Here is a 17307-nt window from a genome sequence, read left to right as displayed (position 1 = left end):
AATGTAGCAGTGAATGAAACAAAGTCCCTACCCTCATGAACCCTGTATTTTGATGGGTAAGAAAAATAATAAAAATAAATAAAAATACTTCATAATATGATATCACATACTATGATATCACTTCATAATATGATATCACATATAAGTTCTATGGAGAAAGGATACTGCATTGTAAAGGGACTGGGGCATCCCCCAGGAGAATGATTAGGGAAACTACTATTTTATATAGTGACCAGGAAAGACCTTATTTGATCACATTTGATCAGAGACTGGAATGAACTGAGAAAGTGAGGCATGTCAACATCTGTGGAAGAGAGGTCCAGGCAAATACAATGCCCCTGAGGCAAGAGTTATGGTGGCAATTTTGAGGGAAAGAAATAAGGCCTGGAGAAGAGTGAGCATGGAAAAAAATGGTGGGAAATTATATTGGGGAAGCAGCCAAGGACTGGGTTTTTTAAGGCCTTATATAGGCCATTGTGAGGATATTAGATTTTTATTGTAAGTATGATAGAAAACCTTGGAGAATTCTGAATAAAGATAATCTTCTATTATAAGACTGTGATAAATAGGCTAGGGGAGGACAAAAGTAGGAGCAAGGAGACCATTTAGAAGTCTATTTCAGAAGTCCGGTTTCCAGTCCTATGGCATGGACTAGGACCATAGCAGTAGGAATGGTGAAAATTGGTTATGCTTGGGACTTTTACTTATTCTAAATAAAAGTAATACAACAGGCAGGTATGGTAGTATCAGAGAAAAAAAGAGCAAAACATCTTTAGATCTGAGTCTTTGCAATTGAGTGAAGTGCCATTGAGTAAAGATGTGTGATAGTGTTGGGTGGGGGCCTGAGGACAAAGGAGAGTGTGTTGCCAGGGCCTGGATATCACCTGGTTATTATCACCTGATGAGATCCCACCTGATGAGTCCTGGGACAATTCAAAGGATCAAACATGCCAAATGTGGCTGAGCTTGGAGTAAAATGAGGACTAAGAATGACCATGGGAGGGCCTGGGGTGGGTCACATTGAATAAGGAGAGGGTTAAGATCCAGGCAGGAAAGATAGGAGGCCCCTGACCCCACTGAGGTGGCTCCCACAGGGCCTACATGACCAGGCTCACAGAAATCCCACATGTGGAGAAACGCCGAGGCATACAAAACCAGAGAGAAAGGGAACAAATCAGACTGCCTGGCCCTGAATGTTAGAGAGTACTTTTTTTTTTTTTTTCTTCCCCTGGCAGCTACATTGTAATCACAGAAACTGACCAGACCTCAAAGAAGTAAGCCATTAAGGATATTATCAACAGTCCTTGCTTAAACCAAGACCACACAAGATATTCAAGGCCACCGTCTTCCTGGTCAGTTCTCAATAAAAGACTGCCAGTAAAAGGCCACAGTGGCAACCCATTCGAGACCCCTTTTACTCTAGAGAGCTTTTTTCTTTCCTTTCTGTTCTCACCTTCGCTTAATAAATTTTCATTTCACTCTTTTTTTTGTCCATTCATTCTTTGAATCTGTGAGACAAGAATCCTAAAACCCTGAAAAAAGCACTGGTCTTATTTGGGAAGAAGACTCTGAATGGGGTACACTTGCAAGTGAATGGATTTCTTCAACAAATACATTGGTATGAGGGGAGGGGAGAACTGAGATGGAGAAGGCTATTAAAAAGAAAACCACAAAGGGATTAAGCACCTGACTCTTGGTTTTTGGCTTAGGTCATGGTCTCGGGGTTCTGGGATTGAGCCCCACACCGGGCTCTCTGCTCAGCGGGGAGCCTGCTTCTCCCTCTCTCTCTGCCTGCCTCTCTGCCTGTTTGTGATCTCTGTCAAGTAAATAAATAAAATCTTTAAAAAAAAATGGAAAAAGAAAAAAAGAAAAGAAAACCATCCAGGTCCAAGGTGGAGTCACTTGCCCACAGGATAGCAATCTAAGACTTGATTGGAGTTTCAACTTTTCCAGGAGTGGAATTTTGTTATTATTTTTTTAACCTTTAATTTTTTTGAAAAAAAAATTTTTTTTTGAGTTTGTGATCTGAATTTTTTGTAAAGATTTTTATTTATTTTTTTGACAAAGACCAAGAGAACACAAGCAGGGGGAGTAGCAGAGGGAGAGGGAGAGTCAGGTTCCTGGCTGAGCACAGAGTCCAGTGTGGTGCTCCATCCCAGGACCCGGAGATCATGAGTTGAGCCAAAGGCACCCAGGTGCCCCAAGGAGTGGAATTTTATTTATTTATTTATTTATTTTACTTTTTAATGTTCAGTTAGCCAACATATAGTAGTACATCATTAGTTTTTGATGTAGTGTTCAACAACTCATTAGTTGTGTGTAACACCCAGTGCTCATCACACAACATGGGCCCTCTTTAATGCCCATCACCCAGTTACCCCATCCCCCACTCCCCAACGTTCCTCCCTTCTGTAAACCTCAGTTTGTTTCCTGGAGTCCAGAGTCTCTCATGGTTTGTCAACAAGTGAAATTTTAAACCAATCAATCTGGAATTTTGTGGTCAGCACAAAATGAGGTAATCTATGGCATGGGCCATTGCCCCTCACTCCCAAAGGAAGATGAGGTTATCTTCATAATAAAGTCCCTGCTCTTCCCCTTAAGGGAGTAGACCTTGTGTGAGACAAAAGTTTCTTTTGCTAATAACTTCTTTGCTCCACCCTGCTTTCTATAAAAACTTCCCATTTGGTACACATCCTTAGAGCTCACCTTTACCTACAAGATGGGATTCTGCCCCATTCATGAATAGATTAATAAAGCCAATTAGATCTTTCAAATTTACTGGGTTAAATTTTTATTACTTAGCAGAACCTTTAGGTTAAAAGGTAATTGAAAGACATATCAGCCAGTCACAAAGGCTTATTGAATCCTGAAACAAATGGTATCCAAATAATCACTTGACTTCGATTATTTTTTTTCCCCCCTTAGAGAGGGATGGTAGGGGGAGGCGCAGAGGGAGAGACAATCTCAGGCAGATTCCAAGCTGAGCACAGAGTGATCTCATGACTCGGACATCATGATCTGAGCCAAAATCAAGAGTCAGACGCTTAGCTGACTGAGCCACCCAGGAACCCCTGATTTTCATGATTTTTAAATAGTTACTAATTTAATTTTAAACGAAATAATGTTTCTGTGTTTATGGGGGGGAAATGAAGAGCCCTATTTCAGAGACACATGTTGAAATAATGTTTAGTTCTAATGGGTAGATACTCATTGAAGGTGGATGAGTACAGTTCTACTTTTGTATATACTTGGAACCCCATAATTTTGTAAAAAATGAAATTCAAATAATCTTAAAGAGGTAAAGTTGAAAACTTTTATCAGAATAACAACCTTATTTTTTATGTCCAATATGCTCTTGTAAGATTCCCAGGAATTTATAAGTTTGTGACTTATGAAAATTACCTCTGAAAAAAATACATTTTTATATTTGTTAATCTGTTACCTGGAAATATAATTAGACATGTTTCAATTTCTAAATAAATTAAATATGAATATATAGCAAAGAAATGGAAACTGAGAACGTTACTGATTCCCAGTCATGTTCACAAATATTTCCAGATTAAAAATTAATGTAATTTTATTTTTGACAGTGGGATTAGAGCAGCTATAATTAAAAATGATCTGTTTATCTGTATTTTCTAACTTGCATGTAAGGCATATGGATGCAATGTTTAATTCTAGGCGTTAAAAAACAAGAAAAATAAGGAGTGAAGCTTACCAACTGCTAATTTTACTGATATAAAATACTAACACATACGCCTCCATCTCCAATCCCGCAGGCAACAAAACCGCCCAAATCGGGGTAGAAATGCACAGGCGCAATAGCAAGCTATTAGCTAGAGGCGGGCCTAGAACCTCGGCTAAAAGACAGCTCTTTAAGCCAATCAAAAGACAGCGTCAGGGGCTTCTTCCTGTAGGAGGCGGCCGGAAGTCGGATTTCGGTTGCGGAGGCGAAGGCGGCTCCAGTGTAAACCCTGAGCTGAGGTGAGTGGGCGGCGACGACTTTGGGCTTCGTTCCGCGTGCATCTCTCCTCCCGCACCCCGCGCCTTCCTCAGGGCGGGCTGGGAATGGGGTAGGTCTGGCGCGGGGCGTATGCTCTCTGACTTTCCTCTCCCGCGTCCCTCCGAGGTTGCCGCCTCGCTGCTGCTCGTGGGGAGCCGGGTGGAAGGTGTCTTCGACGCGGCAAGCTCGGGGCTTTCTCTGTGTGCGGAGGCCGAGCCAGACCGCCGGTTGGGAGACCCGAGTTCTAGTCCTGCGCGCCGCTGGTTTGCTAAGCTGCGCGGAGTTGGCTAGTCCTTTAGCCTCCGGCCTCTGTCAACTGACAGTGACCATCCCCGCCCTCCCTCCTCAGGCGGCGATCCTGAAATCGGCTGACTTAGTGGGGCGTGGAGGAGGCCGGCCGACCCCAAGCCTCCTGGTCACTTCATTTGGAGAGTTTTTAAAAGCCGCTTTCCAGCGACCGCATTCACCGTAAATGAAACCAATCACATGTCTGGGGGCGGGACCCTGGAACCCCGTCCTTTTTTGGTTAAGCGTCTAGCTTAAAACATGCACCGTGGAAGGTGAATCTTGAGTCGGATAACCCACTGTAACGCTTGGCGCTGGCTTTACGAAAGACCTTGCCTCTGAAAAGTTCATTCGAGAGAAGCGATGCAGATACACACATAACTTCTGTGGTATGTCAAGTTCCTGTACTTCGCTGACTTAGAGCTTGTACTGAGTAACGAAAAGGACAGGGAAAAGAATTCTTGCCGTGCTTTTTACTAGCCTTTTTTTTTTCTTTTTAAGATTTTATTTATTTATTTGACAGAGGTGACAAGCAGGTAGAGAGGCAGGCAGAAAGAGAGGAAGGGAAGCAGGCTCCCCGCTGAGCAGAGAGCCCAGTGCGGGGTTCGATCCCAGGACCCTGAGATCATGACCTGAGCCGAAGGCAGAGGCTTTAACCCACTGAGCCCCCCCGGTGCCCCTTTACTAGCCTTTTGATCTGGTGCCAAACGCTTCCCCTCATTGAGACTGGGGAGCTTCCTCTGTAAATGAAGTTGACAGTAGGACTTAATTTATAGACTTTGTAGGAAGACAGAGGATTTAAAATGTACCTGCGACGGAGTTGGCCCTTGGAAAATGGCAGCTTGAAGAGAGGAGTGCCCCTGGTGTTGGGAAGCACGAAACAGGACCCCCCAACTGAAAGATGCCTGAGTGAGGTGAAACTTGGGCTGTCTAAAATTGCTTTTGAAATACCAGATCAGCGCTAATTCCATGATTTTGGTAGTAAGGGAACATTCTTATTTGAGGGAGACCACTAAGGCAAGTGAGGGAAAATGTTAACATTTTGAGATCTGGGTGAAGAATATGGAATGTTCTTTATACTTTTCATTCAACTTTCTGTAACTCTGAATTTATGTTAGAAAGTTGATTGTCACTGTTTGCTGCTACCCTGTGTTGTAATCAGGACACAGTGTTTTTAACCCTGCCCCCATGAAGTTTTACCAATTTTTTTCCTTAAGGGCTGCATTGTGTCATATAGAAATATTTTACGCAGTCATATTGATGAAGTCATGGATTATTTCCGACTTCTTCTCTTTTCAAACATCGCTGCATTAAACACCCCTAATGCACATTTTTATGTACTTCTGATGTAGGAAAGAGGTTAGGATCTGAAGCTGTGGCTGCTGCTGCCTGCTGACCCAGGATTACGTGGAGCAAGTGGGTTTATACCTTGGGATTGGGAGAAATAAAGGGAAGTTCCAAAAGGACTTTCATATGTTAAAGACGCACTGGAAGCTGCTGGAGGAGTGTTATAATCTGCCTATCTCAAGTATTTGCGGATGGGCTGCAGATTATAAGATTTAATTTTATCTGCATTCCTCCTTTGTTCCCCACATCACTTTCTCTCATTTTCTTCTTTGGGAATGTCATCCCAGTTTTAGAATCAGGCTCTTAGCTGTTCTGGCCCTGTAGGGAAACCAGTTGGGGTGCAAAGACGCCACTCACCTCAGTTCTCACAGAAGCCATCATTGCAGCCACCCCACAACACTCTTGGGTACTGGGCAGGTCAAACCCAAGACATTATGGGAGAATTCTCACACACAACTGACAGGAAAGGAAACAAATATATATTTGGAATTTAATTTGGCAGTATCAGAAGTTTAAATGCTTATATTTTCGAGCCAGCAATTCTACTTCTAGAAATTTTCCTATAAAAAATATTGGTATGAGCGCTGTGGGAAACAAAGAAAAAAAATCATTACACTTCCTTGCTACCTACAGCCTGCTGACTAGGCCCTTGAAACAGGCAGAGTGACATTCCTCTAGGAACTCAGCTGCCTTAATGTTAATATTTTGCTAAGGGCAGCTGGTTATCTTAGCCCAGGATCCTGTGAGTCTACTTTAACATATAAAAATTCTATTGGAAACCTCCTTTGTCTCTATCCCCCAGATATATGTTAGCAGTCATCCCCCAAGTATATGACCCACTGATGTACATGTGAAGGGTCTCTTGACTGAGTTTTTACTAACCGGTGATAAATGACCTTTCCTAATAATAGCTAGCCTCCTCAGGGTCCTGGAAACCTTGTTTCCTGGGAGGCTTACCCTATCCCTAACTCCCTCCCAACTTGAAAGTATTTAATGGACCACTCCTCAGGACTCCAGTCCAGCTCTTTCTGTCCATGGATTCTGTCCCCCACCTTTTTGCACCAAAGACGTCTCAAGAATTCTTTCTTGGCCATCGATCGGCTCTGGACACCATCAAACCTGACCAAAAACATTCCAAAAGAACCACATCAAAAGGATAGTGTGACCTCTGCTGGAATCCAGTGCCTGTCACATGGAAGGTGTTCTAATATTTGTTGAATGATGGAATATTTGAAATCTTGATAGTCTGTTAGATGAAAAGCATCGTTTTTAGTAATTTGCTTTTCGAAATGTATTAGTCTGAATATTTTCCTGGCTTTATTCAGCATATGCATTTTCCTTGTCCTCTTTTGTTTGTTTTTCTAGGTTTTAAAAAATAGAGATAAAAAAACAAAAACAAAACTCATCCACGGGGTCTTTATTGAGGATCTTCTAGGTGTTGAGATGTTAGAGGTGGAGTTATGTACAAGACAGGCAGTTCCTGAAGTCCTAGTGCTTTCCTTCCAGTGGGGATGGAGTCAGAAAATGTTTTTAAAAAATCAAAATAAAATTTCTAGTATTCGCTCTTGGTTAGCTTGCAAGCATTTTCCTTTCCCAGAAGAATGGGACTGTGTTTTAATTTTGCTTGTGATAACATTTTCCTACATGTAATTTTTAGACTTATTTTTGATAATTAGATCTGTTTGTCTTTTGTATTAGCCTCAAAACTTGGCAGTTATTTTTTGTATGTTTTCCTTGATAGGTTGTAAGCAACACTAGGATGGTGGGAGTGTTTTTATTGTTTATCCTTGAAAGATAGTATAGTGTAGTGTTTGAGATCTTTAGGCCCTAGATCCTTTACTCCTTAACCTGTGACTTTATGCAAGTGGTTCAACCTTTCTGAGCCTCAATTGTCTCATCTCCAAAGTGGAAAGAGCAGTTTTTCTCACAGCCCTGAGAAAAGTAAACTGTCTGGCACACAGTATGTACACAGATATTATCTGTTGTCAAAGTCATCATCCCTGGATACTCATTGTCCTGTATTAGAAGACAAATGATAAACAGTCAAAAGAGGGAATACACATTAAGTAAGTTTGTACCTGTTTCCAAATTCCACTGATTTGGACCCCTCCTGAAATGAATGAAGTTGCTCAACAAATATTTATGAAGCTTCTGTGTGCAACGTTGTGGACATAGAACTATGATAAGAGTTCTTCCCCCATGGCACTTACTGGTCAGGGAGAGAAATCAAATACTGCTTCAGAGGATAAAAGAAGAAAAGTAGGATCTGTTTTTGATTACTATTCCACTAAGTTATTTCTTTAGAGGTGACATTTTAAGCTACTGCCTGAAGCAGAGAAAAAAGCATATGGAAAGACTCCAGGCCAGAAGAAATTGGTATAGTTATAAAATAGTGTAGAAATACTATATTAAAGACAGTACTGCTAGGATACAATGAAAGAGAAGGAATGAGGGTTGAAAACAATTATGCTGGCTATTACGTGGAGGAACAGTAATGGAAGCAAAAAGATCCCTGGGGAAACGATTATATTCCTGGAGAAGAAATGGTGGCCTGGTCAGAATTGATGAACTTGAGATAGTGAAGGTGTGGAATCAACAGGACTTGATAGATTCGTGATGGTAGGGAGGAGAGGAGGTAATGCTTTTTGGGGGGAGGCGCGGTCTGAAGGCTTTATGAGCCATCCAGAAGGAGTTCAGGCAGTCTGGATTGGAGGTAGAAACAGGGTTTCTCCACTTTGGCACAATATTTTGTTGACATTTAGGGCTGGATAATTCTTTGTTGGGAGCTGTCATAGGCATTGTTAGTGCTTAGCAGCAACCCTAGCCTCTATCCATTAGATGCCAGTAGCACTCCATCGCCCAGTTGTGACAAGTAAAAATATCTCCAGACCTTGCCGTTTATCTCCTGGTGGTCAAAATTGCTGTTTGTTGAGAACGCTGGTAGAAGTGGTGTTTTATAAAAGCCATGGAATTGACTGATACCACCCAAGGGAAAATAAAAAGCAGAGCTCTAAAATTATTGGCTCACAGACCACAGATTGTTGTAGATAAGTTCTTTTGAACCTACAGAACTTGATGATTTCTGGAATTAATTACCAGTATTTAAAAACTGAGAGATTCTGGGACGCCTGAGTGGCTCAGTTGGTTAAGCGGCTGCCTTCGGCTCGGGTCGTGATCCCAGTGTCCTGGGATCGAGTCCCACATTGGGCTCCTTGCTCAGCAGGAAGCCTGCTTCTCTCTCTGCCTGCCACTCTGTCTGCCTGTGCTCACTCTCTCTGACCAAAAAAAAAAAAAAAAAAAAAAAAGTAAAAACTGAGAGATTCTGCATAAAATATGGGTTTTTGCTGCCTTTTAAGAAATCAAGAAACTGAGGAACAATGAGTCTTCTTTCTCACCTGAATGCTAATGGCTGAAGGCTTTGAGATTTGGCTTGCATGTGCTTAATTCATATGAATCCCTGCCCCAGAGTGCTTCAGTGTTTTCCCCTTGGCACTTGAGTTTGTGATTCCCTAATTTAGAGTGAGGAGAGGGCCTCAGAGCAACCCTCTGAGACAGGTCAGCATTAAAATTTAGGTAGAGGAGTGGTGGTAGAGAAGATTGAAAGGGAGTGGCCAGTGAAGTAGGAAGAGAACCTAAGTGGAGGCTCACAGAAGCCAAGGCAGAAGGGAAGTGTGTTGATAAAGAAATGACATAACTGGTGAGGGATATGGGATCCAGATTTTATTTATAGATAAAAATATACTACTAAAATGTTTTTGTGTGTCAATGAAAGTCTTAAGCAGAGAAGGAGAAGTCGTTGGATGTTTAGCAATATAATGCTAATTAGAAAAAGATGGCAGCCTTTCCATGTTGTTTTAGAAACTAAGATCATTTTGTCTTGGGCCCCAAACTTGCCAGGGGGGAAAAAAAGGAAAATACTGTCTGTAGTCACCCAAGATGACAGGTTTGTGTTGTAGCTGTACTCTAAATCTTTGTTTTATTTCCACAGGTTCTTGGTCTTCCGCTATGGGTGAGCCGCAACAAGTGAGTGCTCTTCCACCACCTCCAATGCAGTACATCAAGGAATATACAGATGAAAATATTCAGGAAGGCCTAGCTCCCAAGCCTCCACCTCCAATAAAAGACAGTTATATGATGTTTGGCAATCAGTTCCAATGTGATGATCTTATCATCCGCCCTTTAGAAAGCCAGGGCATCGAACGGCTTCATCCTATGCAGTTTGATCACAAGAAGGAACTGAGAAAACTCAATATGTCTATTCTTATTAATTTCTTAGATCTCTTAGATATCTTGATAAGGAGCCCTGGGAGTATAAAACGAGAAGAGAAACTGGAAGATCTTAAGCTGCTTTTTGTACATGTGCATCATCTCATAAATGAATACCGACCCCACCAAGCAAGAGAGACATTGAGAGTCATGATGGAGGTGCAGAAACGTCAACGCCTTGAAACAGCTGAGCGGTTTCAGAAGCATCTGGAGCGAGTCATTGAGATGATTCAGAATTGCCTGGCTTCTTTGCCTGATGATCTGCCTCATTCAGAAGCAGGGATGAGAGTAAAAACTGAACCAATGGATGCTGATGATAGCAACAATTGTACTGGACAGAATGAACAGCAAAGAGAAAATTCAGGTCATAGGAGAGACCAGATTATAGAGAAAGATGCTGCCCTGTGTGTCCTAATTGATGAAATGAATGAAAGACCATGAAGGATATTTCTTTCTTTCTTTCTTTTTTTTTTTTTTTTTTTTTTTGCTTTTCTCCTTTTCTTTTCAGTAAATGTCATATATTCATTATTTTGCTTTTGGAGAGTCTTAAAGAGATATAACTAGAAGTCATGTGAACGGCTTGACTCCTGCTTCATCATTTAGGAGGCGTTACCGTCTGTAAGTGGCAAGCATAGGCAAATGATTCTATATGTATACATTATGAGTAATCACCTTAAGAAGGAAAGTTCTGCGATTGTGTGGAACATTCCTGGATTTGGAGTTGCAGAAAACATTGAAGATCTCAGTAATAGCAAGCTTTCATCTTTGAAAACTAGATTTGTCATTTGCTTTAAGAATGATAGATAAATAAAGGATATCAAGGTGTATAAATGTGAAATTATAAAATCTTCAGATTTACTTTACTTAAAAACTTACTTGATCTCTAAAAATGTAGTATAACATGTTAAAAGAGAGGAACCCCATAGAGTTATAAAACAGCAATTTTATTTTTCCTCTTGACTGCTTCTGTAAATACACTATCTCAGCTTCTTGTTCCTACCCTGGATAGGTCTATTAACTTTTTTCCAGTCACTCAGATAATAAATCTTTTGATTACTTTTTGTTACATTCATTTTAGTAAAATGTCTATGTAATTAGCTATACATTTCCTTCGAAGCTATACTCGGACTCGCTAAGGCTGGAAGCCTGCAATGGGAAGGGAACTGGTAACAGACCGTTGGATTGTGTACTGGAGATGCTTGTTCCCCTGAGATGTGGCTGCCAGGGTCTACGTTTTTTCACTCCTCTTGGGTCTGCATTCAGCCATGGAACTAAGTTCTTAGCAATGAATATGGGTGCATCACTGATATAGTATCTTTTCCAGATACCTACTTTTAATTCTTAACCCAGTTCTTGGTATACCACCCTTCAGGGATTTGCTCTATTGAGGTTTCTAGTCTTAGAGCTGGCAAAGTTCAGTTTAATGTGGCCACAGGCCTATTCTGTATGTGAAACATTCCTGCATCCTTTTCTTAAATCTCAGGAGTGTAGTCTGTTGCCAAGTAGATGCCTCTCTATTGGGCAGCTAGTTGGCCAATTTTTTATTTTCCTTTATATGTTTAATACAGATTTTGGGACACTAGGGACACAGTCCAGGCTCTCGAGATTAAATTGAAGGGGGAGAGGAGCCCTCATATGCTTGTGGGGGAGCAGCTGGATGTTGCATAACACTTGAACAACTCTCCAAAGAAGTCTCTTTCCTATGGCCTTAACCATTTTATAACTTTGAGGGTGTTGGGCTAGGAGGTACTAAACCAATTTTTGGCTGCTTTGCAATTCTGGAAAAAACAGGTAACGTTCTAAGAGTCACAATATAGTTTGTATAAGAGTGTGTATATGTAGGGAGGATTAGGGGTCAAAATTCCACGAGGAATCTTAAATTCTGACTTTTGGAGGATATAATCTTGGAGGTCCTGGGTGGCACTTGCCCAAAACTAAGTGAGAGTTCTAATGTGAACTGTAATTAGAATGAGATTTGGGAACGCTAGTGGTGTGATAGTTGTTAAAAGTTTAAAAGTTAGTTTTTTGATCTTGTGAGGATCAAATACATCTCTGCCTACTTAGTTACAGTGAATATTCCTGATAGGCTGATTCCTCAAAGTGAAATCTCTGGAATAGCCTGGCACCTCTTGAAATTACTGATTCCCAGACTACAGAGATTTTGATTTCATTGTTATGGATGGGGCTTTGGCACTGGTTTTAAGAAATCTCTAGATGGCCTGACTGTGCAGTGTGTTAAAGAAATATTAGTACAGGGCCGCCTGGGTGGCTCAGTGGGTTAAAGCCTCTGCCTTCGACTTGGGTCATGATCCCAGGGTCCTGGGATCGAGCCCCGAATTGGGCTCTCTGCTCAGCGGGGAGCCTGCTTCCTTCTCTCTCTGCCTGCCTCTGCCTGCTTGTGATCTCTGTCTGTCAAATAAATAAATAAAAATCTTAGAAAAAAAATATTAGTACACTCTACTCAACCTAGGTGAAGGAAAAAGACCAATTTTTTTAAAAAAATAACCATGTTGCATGATTGAAGGATAAATTGAACAAACTATGAAGAGAACTGGGAGGATTTCCAGGGCAAGTGAGATTCAAACTCAATTCAGATCTCTTCACTGTTTCTCCTGTTTTCTTTCTGTTAGCTCCATTCTCTTTACAAACCAGCCTTATTGTGAATGGATGGAGAACATGGCTGCTAGCAGTTCTCATGTTAAGTCTTTGTGCACCACTGTCAGAAAAAAGGAAGACTAATTATTAACCAGGCCAGAGGGGGAATTAGGGGTGGTATTTCAGATTCCAGCTGGGCCTATCAGTTGGGGCCTGAATCCTGTAAGAATTTGGCAGTCCCCCAAATGTCCATGTATGGGAGAAGGTAGTTAATTTCTCAGGAAAGGAGGTGCTGAGTTGGTCATGTTGTAGATATCCACTAGAAATTGAGCACATACAAATTTTTGATAAAAATAAGCAGATTGTGCATATTTATATTCCCAAACTCCCCACCATCACTATTCACTTATTAATTGTATTCATTTAGTGAAAAGTGCGGTCTTCCGCCTGACACTGGTCTAGTTACCAGGGAAATGGAGAGTGTGGAGGAAAATGGAAGAAAGATAAACAAGAAAACAAATGAATTGGTTTTTGAAGGTCTAAGTTTGTGTTTTAACTATCCAGCCATTACAACACTCAGAAGAATCTTGCTTCTAATTTTACTACTATTGCCTGATCAAAATTCCTTGTCCATATTATCTTTTTTCAAGTTATGTTTACATGTACACATTTGTTAAGGGCTTTAGAAGGGAGCCTCATCTGTGCTAGGCTTTATTTCAAAGAAAAGTCCTGTGCTAGGTTCTGAGGCCACTGGAGATAGCAAGTACCAGTGTCTTGTGAGGAAATAAAAGCTTGAGTTGGGTGAGAAAGGCTATTAATGGCTGCAACATAGGGAAGAGTTTGGAGCTAGAGAAGCAGATGGAGGGCAGATTATAAGCATTAGAAGGTCAAGGGAAGAAGTTTGCTTTATTCTAAGATGGGAAATCAATGGCAAATACACAGAGAGCTTTGCTAGCGCTGTTGTAATTACTTTATATACATAAATTTGTTTTTTCCTCACAGCTTCTCAATGAAATCAGTATGACTTTTTACATCTATATGACACATAAGGAAGCAGAGGTTCAGAGATGTTATGTAATTTACCCAAGGTCACCAAGCTAGTGAGAGGCAGAGCTGGGATTGAAACCTAGTTTCAAAGCCTAAGCACTCAACTTCTATACTTGAGCACATTTGTACTTCATCATATAATTAATAAGTCATAATGGAGACTAGACTGGGATCCCATATTTTGACCCTAAAGTCCATACTCAAGACACTACACAATATTGGGCTAAGGGAGGAGCAGATTTGTAGACGAAAATGATGAGCTTCCTTTGAACATGTTAGGGCATTTATGTCCGACTTCTGCAGGTATCTTAAGGAGAGACCTGCAGTTCCTCAAAAACTGCTCTTGGTAGGTGTTCTTCCACGTTATGAAACAGGATCAGTTTTGTGGCTTTCCCAGGTATATCCAAATTAGAATCTAGGTCAGGAGTTGGCAAATTTTTCTGTAAAGAGCAGGTTAGTAAATATTTTAGGCGTTGAGGACTATATTAAGGTCTCTGTCTCAAGTATTGAACTATATACTATGGTACAAATGCAGCCAAAGAATGTCTAAGCAAATGAGTGTGGCAGTGTGGCTATGTTCCAACACCACTTTATAGACATGGAAACTTGATTTAAATAATTTTCATGTTGTGAAATATTCTTTTGATTTTTCCCAACCACTTAAATAGTCGCTTGTGGACTGTACAAAAACAGGCAGCTCATAGGCTCATAGGCTATGATCTAGGTGGTTGGATTCAAAACCCTGGAGTGTGCTCACAAAACCAGTAATAACCACAGAAATAAAAATTACAGGATTGTTGTAAGGCCTAAAAGAGGTTATGGCTATAAGGCACTTAAATTTTGGTATTTAGTATAAGCTATCAAAGGTCAATTGTATCTTTCCTGATAAGTCCTTTGTCTTCATTTGGCATTTAGACTCAAGAGATTTAGGAACGGTTTTCATATTGCAGTGTGATGACTCTAACAGTAAGTGGCACTCTTATCTCAAGTTTAGAAGCTGCAGGCATGAAGTAGGCTGGAGAAACTTAGGTGCTGCTTATGATACTGGCTTGTTCTATTCAACAAGTGAGACTTGTTGCCTGTGCCTCTGGCCTACAAAATCTTTTCTCATGGAGAGAACAGGGTATGACTTTTTCAAAATACTTAATATTATGTTGTGGACACAAGTCTTTTGATCAGAGCCTTTCTCTCCTGGACAAGACCTGGGGAAGGCCTCGAACTATTGGTTAGTACTGAGTGAATGATGGTAGATTCTTCTCTCATTTGCTTAACACACAAGAGAAGGTTTGTGAAGCTGCTGGTTCCCTGCCCCCACTCTGATTTGGAGTAAGGGAAGATATTCAAAGGATGGGAGTCAGATGGTGTGGTATGGCTGGGCTGACCAGGAATGCATTGTATCAACTACAAGGAAAGATGTCTTTTGGGTCTTTACTGATTTTTCCCATTCATTTATTCATTCATTCATGCATTCAACAAACATGAAGATCTGCTATGGATACCAACCAACCGTTAGCTATTCAAAATAAAAATACTGACATGGAAAGATATTCTAGATATGATCAAAGCAAGTTTGTAGGCTGGGTTCTTAATTTGTGTCTATGTATATTCAAACTGGAAAAAAAAATGATTTCATGGATGAAGAAATTGAGACCAAGAATGTAACTTGCTATACACCAAGGACACTTCAGCTAGCAAATGGCAGAATTAAAACTCAGGTTTATAAGAAAAGAAAGAAGAAGAGAGAAAGAGCAAGGCATGGTAGAATTGGGGCTCCACTGTTTATTGGCTGTTTAGCCAATTGAAACTCAATTTCTTTAACTATGGTAATTCTCATACCCATTTCAAAGGGTAGGTACTGTTGATTTTGAGAATGAAAGAGCAGATGCATTCTAACTCTTTCTGAAAATCATTTGTTCCCAGGCAACATACTCAGGTCTCAGGCTTGCTAATCATCTGTGCAGAAATACTTGATCTGGAAGGGCCGAGGGGTTACCTGGGGTTCTTACATGGATAGGCTACTTATAAGAGAGAGAAAAAAAAAAAGGGGGGGGGAAGGGAAGGCACAAATAATAGCAGAAATGAAAATGGGACATTCCTATAGATTTTATAGACAGTATGAAATAAGAAAATGTTATGGAAAACTTTATAACAATAAATGTGAAAAATTAGATGAAGTGTACAAATTCTTATAAAATTATTAATATCGGTTTAAGAATAGAAAACTTTAATAGTTTTCTAATGATTTTTTTTTTTTTAAACATACCAGTAGTCAAAATCTCCTCACAAAGAAAATTTTAAGTTCAAATAGCTTTGCTGGCAAGTTCTAGCAGACATTGCCTGAAAAAAGAAAAAGAAAAAGATAAACAAATTTATTTTATGTAGACTCTTTCAGAAAATAGATAAAGAGGGAACATTCTCTTTTTTATGAGGCTAGCATAAATAAAATACTAGTATATTCAACCCAGGAATATGTAAAAATAAAAGGTAATGTTTTATGACCAATCCGTTTATTTTAGGAATGCAGAATAAAAAATTAATGTATTAAGGAGGGCACGTATTGCACAGAGCACTGGGTGTTATATGCAAACAATGGATCATTGAACACTACATCAAAAACTAATGATGTACTATATGGTGACTAACATAACAATAAAAAATTTAAAAAAATTAGTATAGTGACAACAATAGTAGACTGAAAGAAAAATCACTTGATCATCTGAACAGATGAACAAAAGGCATTTATAAAATTTAGTATCCAGTCATGAAAAAAGAAAAAAAGTTTCTTAGATATTTAGGAACAGAAGAGAACTTTTTTTTTTTTAAATTTTATTTATTTATTTATTTGACACAGAGAGAGATCACAAGTAGGCAGAGAGGCAGGCAGAGAGAGAGGGGAGAAGCAGGCTCCCTGCTGAGCAGAGAGCCCAATTCGGGGCTCCATCCCAGGACCCTGAGACCATGACCTGAGCCGAAGGCAGAGGCTTAACCCACTGAGCCACCCAGGTGCCCCGAGAACTTTCTTAATGTAATAAACAGAAGCTCCATAAAACCGACAACATAATACATACTCAGGGTGGAAGCTGAAAACTTTTCTTTTAGAGCTGGAATGAAACAGGATGCCTCCTATCAAGATTTCTGTGAAAAAGGAACTAGATTTTTCCTCCAGTATGATAAGGGGGAAAAAAATGTAGGATTGAAAACAAAGAAACTAAGCTGTCACTATTTGCAGGAAATATGACTGTCTACATAGAAAACTCAATATAATCTACAGATAATTTATTAAGAGAGTTTACTGGTTGGAGGGGAAAAAAAAAATCACCATTCAAAAGTAGAGTACATTTCAGGAGTGTCTGGGTGGTTCAGTGGGTTAAAGCCTCTGCCTTCAGCTCAGGTCATGATCCCAGGGTCTGGAGATTGAGCCCACATCAGGCTCTCTGCTCAGCAGGGATCCTGCTTTCCCTGCCTGCTTCTCTGCCTACTTGCGATCTCTGTCTATCAAATCAATCAATCAATCTTAAAAAAAAAAGGTACATTTCAGAATACCAAAAACAATATAAAAACTAATAAAAAAAGATACATATAAAACAGCATCAATAATATGGAGTACCCAGGAAAAAGTCAAGGCATAAGTTGAAGATCTCTATGGGGAAAATTTAAACATTTTATTAAGGGATATTGAAGAAAATCTAGATATAAGAGATTAAAACATGTTTATGGATCGGAACACTCAGTATTGTGAAGAGGTCAAATTTACTCCACAAAGT

At 40.1% G+C, this 17307-nt stretch overlaps 1 protein-coding gene across 3 annotated transcripts; it reads left to right on the top strand.

Annotated features, from left to right (window-relative positions):
- Positions 1-3886: 3886 nt before the first annotated feature.
- Positions 3887-10381, top strand: MED7 (mediator complex subunit 7). Of its 3 annotated transcripts, none has more exons than XM_032851657.1 (2): positions 3887-3984; positions 9624-10381. In XM_032851657.1, the coding sequence occupies exon 2, from the start codon at positions 9641-9643 to the stop codon at positions 10340-10342; it is 702 nt and encodes a 233-aa protein (XP_032707548.1). In that variant the 5' UTR covers positions 3887-3984; positions 9624-9640; the 3' UTR covers positions 10343-10381. The 3 variants fall into 3 exon arrangements, with proteins under 3 accessions (XP_032707548.1, XP_032707549.1, XP_032707550.1); XM_032851658.1 differs by lacking the exon at positions 3887-3984 and adding an exon at positions 3994-4073; XM_032851659.1 differs by lacking the exon at positions 3887-3984 and adding an exon at positions 7874-7894.
- The last annotated feature ends 6926 nt before the right edge of the window (positions 10382-17307 follow it).

The sequence above is a fragment of the Lontra canadensis genome, unplaced genomic scaffold (assembly GCF_010015895.1).
Source record: "Lontra canadensis isolate GAN:19392208 unplaced genomic scaffold, GSC_riverotter_1.0 scaffold5, whole genome shotgun sequence".
Taxonomy (NCBI): domain Eukaryota; kingdom Metazoa; phylum Chordata; class Mammalia; order Carnivora; family Mustelidae; genus Lontra; species Lontra canadensis.
This window is presented reverse-complemented; position numbering and strand designations above follow the sequence as displayed.

Excerpts from the sequence above, each read along its gene's own strand:
- MED7 (XM_032851657.1), top strand. The coding sequence starts at position 9,641 with ATGGGTGAGCCGCAACAAGTGAGTGCTCTTCCACCACCTCCAATGCAG.